Source organism: Lolium perenne, chromosome 4 (assembly GCF_019359855.2).
Source record: "Lolium perenne isolate Kyuss_39 chromosome 4, Kyuss_2.0, whole genome shotgun sequence".
Taxonomy (NCBI): domain Eukaryota; kingdom Viridiplantae; phylum Streptophyta; class Magnoliopsida; order Poales; family Poaceae; genus Lolium; species Lolium perenne.
In genome coordinates this window covers 197,867,286-197,872,798 of record NC_067247.2, presented here as the reverse complement: position 1 = coordinate 197,872,798, position 5,513 = coordinate 197,867,286, and the positions used below count along the sequence as shown (strand labels likewise).

Sequence of the window (5,513 nt, the reverse complement as noted above, 5' to 3'; positions counted from 1 at the left end):
TTCTTTCCAGAAGTTCATTTTGCCGGTACACTTCTGTTCATTGCTGCACAAAATTAGACCAAAAAATATTCTTCATCAGTGACCAGCAAGCCAGCAATTAATCAGTAGTGTTCTGATACCAGACACCCCCTTAAGCTCAACAGCTAAACATATGTGGTCCGCTTCCCTTTTTAGTCGTCTTCAAGTTCTTGGTGTTAACTGAACCAGAAAATGTGAAGTAGTAGTAGTAGTAGTAGTAGTAGTAGTTAAGACGGAAATACAGAGTTAGAAAATGCTTTGATCGCGGCAATTCACACCATCTTCGTGTGGCGCGTAAGATCGGAACGTTAAACAAACTAACAGATCGATGGTTGCACATTCTGCCTTATAAATAGATGAATCCGCGAGCATCTCTAAACCCACACAGGCATCACAAGCCAACTCAATAATCCTACGTGCTTAGTTAATCCCTCCGATCGTAGCCAACAACTAGAATGGCGTCGTCCAACAAGGCCTGCACCGCCGCGCTCCTCCTCCTGCTGGCCCTCGTCATCGCCACGGCGGCCGACGCGGCGAAGAACATCGCGTCGTCGGAGCCCCTCCCTAAGAAGATTTGGCCGGCGAGGCAGGACGCGTCGGCGACGTGCGTGGGATCGCTTCTGGCGCTGAGCCCGTGCCTGGCCTTCTTCAAGGACGCTGGTATGTCGGAGGCGCCGCAGGGGTGCTGCGAGGGTATGGGCGGCATCATCCAGGACCAGGCGGCGTGCCTCTGCCACATCGTCAACCACACCCTCGAGCGTGCCATCGGCGTCGACATCCCCAACGACCGCGCATTCTCCCTCATCGGCGACCTCTGCGGCCTCTCCCTGCCACAGGACATCATGGACACCTGCGCCAACGGCCGTGAGGTGCCGCCGCTGTACGTTTGCCCGGCGCCGTCGGCCTGATCCATCCAGGTAATAAGCAGACCATGCAAAGTTTCTCTTACGTATAGCTAGTCTTCTAGCAAATTCACTAGTTCTTTTGTCTTTGTTTTTCTGCAGCTTCATAACAGTCAATACTCGAGAAGGCAGGGATCGAAGGTTATCGGTCAGCTGCAATAGTACCTCTTTGAAGTCAATCGACGAAGCATGCATATATATGAATGAAACTTATATGATGAATACTCCATATTAGTTGGAGATTCGACTCAAGAAAGCAACGATGTAATACTAGCTATCAAACCCTGGGCATAGTAGAGAACCAACCTGAGGTTGGGTGGTTAGGAGGGTGGTTGTACCCCTAGCCCACCAGAGTTCAAATCTCAGGTTTGACATCTGTGTGTCTCATAAAGGCGGAATATTCATTCAGTGGGAGGCGACGTTCCCGTCGACAGCGAGGCGCCTGTGGTGACTTCGTCAATTTCAAGATCCAATCCGCCGGCTCAGTCTTCCGGAGGTGCTCATAGGGGTAGGGTGTGCGTGTGTGCGTTCATAGGGGTGAGTGTATGCGCGTGTATGTGAGCGCCTACGTTTGTACTGTGTTTCTCAAAAAAAATACCCTGGGCATAGTACCACATACGGTGGTTACATTACGCATGTACGTACGGTTGTCACGGATGATGACACATACTGATTAATAAGAAAAAAATGTTCCATATTAAATTGCGTTCACAGGTTTTTTTTTTTTTTGCACCTCTGCCTTTGCTTCTAGCTAAACTAAATCCACAAGAAGAATCGAGCTCAACTACTAAAACCATAGCTATGTACCACTTGGGTGCTTAGATATAGCTTTATTCATTGAGCTAACACGCTCCTCTCTCCGGTCACTGTAGCGAGAGAGGCGATTTCTGAGAACCTCCTGTCAACCGACCTCACTCGTCAGTGATTCACGGTTTCCTCTGCCTCTGGCGGCCGCTTCGGCTGCGGGAGGTTGGGAAAACCGTGGATCCAGGTTTGTATATTGCCTAGGGCTTGGTAGGACACTGTTCGGCAACGCCATGGAGGTGGAGGCGGTGTCCATGCGGGTTTTGCTGTTGGTCTGCTTCCCCTTTCACGGCGGCGCTCCCCGGAGCTCCTTCGTGTGGCGACTGACTTTCCTGAGTATGCCGATCTACGGATCCGGCGTGCTCGTTGTGCCCCGACCCGTATTGATAGATGAAGGTGAAGAAGGTGTTGACTTCCATTGCGACGACAACAATGTTCCAGCGAGTAGGATCTATGGATCCGGTGATCGGCGACTTCCTCGCTGCCACGAGGCTGGCTCCAATCCAAGGCCTGAGGCGGAGCAGCGGCACGCCACCGATGGCTCCGATTCGTCGCCTGAGTCAGGATCTAGAAGGGCCTCCGACGGCTCTGATTTGTTTTTTTCTTTTAGTTCTGGATCTTTCTATAGGAACGATGGTTCTAAAAAAACACTTCAGTTGGTCCTCCTAAACTTCTCTCCCCTATACAAATCACACGTGTGTGCCATACTGCCATTTAGGTCCAAAATGCAAGGAAGGTGCAAATCACCATGCTAGAGATTGCATATATGGAGAAGTCGCTGTCACTAGCTATGGCAGTAGTTTCAGTTTTATGTGTGTGAACCGTACCAGAATTGTGGAAGAAAAAGATAGGAGATCAATGACGGAAGAGGGACATGAGTAGGTGAATGTGGGGGGCAGGTTTTACCTGTGTTTCACCCGCTTATTTGTGCGGTCCTGCCTCTTGTGTTCTTATTTGTTTGACACTAGAATATTTATACCGATTTTTACTATACTAGCCGTATGCCCGCGCGTTGCTGCGGAACAACAAAAGATACAGTAATAACTTAGGAATATATATAATAATATAGCTAAATGGTTGTGCGTTGCGACGACCGTCTCATTTTTTATTAGTGCATGTGTAAACATAATATACACGAAATTTATGTATATAGCCTGCCTAGCCTGTCTCGTATAGCATTGTTCAAAAAATCGGCCGAGATATCGATTTATCGGTCGATTTATCGTGAATCAGGTGGTCGCTGATAAGATTTCAGCATATCGGATAATTTGTCGCGCCACCGATATTTCAGCCGATTTACTGCATTTTAGCCGATATTTGGCCCGATTTTCACTCTCCTAGCTGTTATTTCGTCTGATTGTTAGTGAAATTTCAATGAAATTTGGTATGGCAGTCGATATTTTCGTCCTATGGTTGCGTAGAATTATGCATTAGCTCAAAATTTTCATTGTTATTGATTCAAATGCAAGGAATTAAGGTGATACTTATGTGCAATGCTCAAATATTATTTTTTGCATAGCATATTATAGAAAATTTAGTGTCGAAAATTAGGATTTATAAAAAAATAAGCCGATAAATGGCTGACCGATAAAATCGATTAATCAGCCGATAAGCGATTAATCCTCATTTTAAGGCCGACCGATAAGTTAAGATTAATGATTTTTTGAACATTGTCGTATAGTAAACATGCCCATTCGTTGCTATATTTTAATTTTGATTTTTTAGGCTACGGAAAGTTTTATTCTTACTTGCGAGTTGCAAGAAGGAATTTAAAACCCTAAATTGGCTTTTCTTCAGCTCTCAAGGTTTTAAATAGAATTATGTGGAGCTTACCAGCTATGTTTAGAATGTCCATTGTTAGTTCTAGAACTTTCATACTATTTTGCATCTCTAGACAACAAGAGGTCCTCTAGACAACAAGAGGTCCTTACCTCTCTTTTGTATTTTGTTCTTATTTCAGTAAAACACCTGGCCTTTCTATTAATTTAAATTGCATTAAAGTTTATCCGAAAATCATACATATCTTCCATGATCCACATGTTAGCCGAACTGGGTAGCAATATTATGTGCATTTATATTTGAGTGAACCAAGCAGAACATAAATATAAGGGATAGAAAAAAAATCATGTATCACATTCTATTGAGTAAGGCTAGAAAGAGAAAGTGATAAACGTGGACACAGCACCTAGAAATCACATCTCTATCATACAAAAGCTCAGCCTAGCAATAAAAAAAAATCCACGCCCACTTGCAAAAGGATGAACAACTCTGTAAATTTGATAGTCGTGGACCTGAGGAGCTTCAGTCATAGGAGTTTGAATCCCCTCACAAAGATGAGAGCCTGTCAAAGATCAGGATTCAGCTAGTTGAGGCTTCCTTGGCTTGTTGGATATTTGCATCTTGGCCTCGGGTTCTGCCAGCACTTGTTTCCCCGTGTCCACTGCAACCACTTTTACAACATTGGGAAGACAATGAATCAACTATCAACATAATCCCCGCCTCCTGGTTCAGACGTACGAACTCCTGAGTGTATATTTTGTGGAGCTGGCGCATCTCGTTGCCGTTGACAACCAGCACGGCCGGCTGCATGGCGACGTGCGCTGTAGTGAGTCTCGACGTGATGTGCCCATGGTGGTGTGGCTTGGACGAAGGGCCGGAGCAGCACGTTTCTGCTGCCACCGATGCACGTGGCTAACAGGAACATGACCGGGTTCTCCTGTCTGCTGCCGTTGCGCGTGTATAGCAGTATCAGCACCTGGTGCCCGTCAGGAGCATCATGCCCATGACCGCCACCGCGAGACTTGGAAATTGACCGGGTAGTGTTTTTCCGGTGAAGTCATCTCAAATGCGAACAATAATGGCGTGATTGACCGCCCGCCCACATTGTGCAGATCGACCGCCCGCGTCCCGTCAGGCCAAGCAAGATTATGGCGTGGATCAAGGAGACACCGGGTGCTATCCTCTTGGACGCCATCGAGGCGAGACCGGATGATGCTGGTTAGGGGCAAGACAAATTCCGATCGAAATCGTGCAGGAACAAATCCAATAGTGGTTCACGATAAATTTCAATAGTGATCGTCATGAGGGATTAACAGATCCACGGGATCGCGTATATTTGTAGACGAGGGGTAGCGTGCGGCCGGGTTGTAATGTGATTATGGTAGCAGAGTACGTATAGTAATTGAATTTCCTTTTTTCTTTGTTGTATACTTGTTTTGGTGGGCCAAAAGGTTTGTTTCCGTGAGCTAGGGTGTGGCCCATGGGTGCGAGCAAGACGTGAATCACGGGCGCGAGCGAAGGACGACTTACCACGGTTGCATTGCAATTTAATAGTAAAGATTAACGGACCGTGCTACCTGGCGGCGCCGCACGGCAGTCGCTCCCGTGCGGCGGCACCCTGCCACCTTTTCCCCGCGCCCGTCAGTTCCCGTGTCATTGGGAAAAGATTCGGTGTGCGTCTCCATACCACTAATTAATTACAAAAGGCATGAGCTGCTACAGTACTTGGAACAGTGGCGTTTGAGTAGTATAATCGACTTCCGCAGTACTTTTTCCCTGGTGGTAGTACTGCTATGTGAGTACAGTAAATATGACTAGTATTCCATTCGACACTTGCATCTAATTTTGGCATAAGAAAATAAGAAAAATTAACAATGTCTGTAACTATCAGATTATCTAGTTTGGTTACACAATTATCTAGTGTAAGTGTCAGATTATCCAATATTCTTACTAGATTAATTAGTAGACTTAATATGCTATTTATAAAAGCAGTTATCAGATTATCTGCTA

General features: G+C 46.1%; 1 protein-coding gene across 1 annotated transcript; it reads left to right on the top strand.

Annotated features, from left to right (window-relative positions):
• Window positions 1-473: 473 nt before the first annotated feature.
• On the top strand, window positions 474-929 carry LOC127348894 (non-specific lipid-transfer protein C6-like). Its single transcript, XM_051374756.1, has one exon. The coding sequence runs from the start codon at window positions 474-476 to the stop codon at window positions 924-926; it is 453 nt and encodes a 150-aa protein (XP_051230716.1). The 3' UTR covers window positions 927-929.
• The last annotated feature ends 4,584 nt before the right edge of the window (window positions 930-5,513 follow it).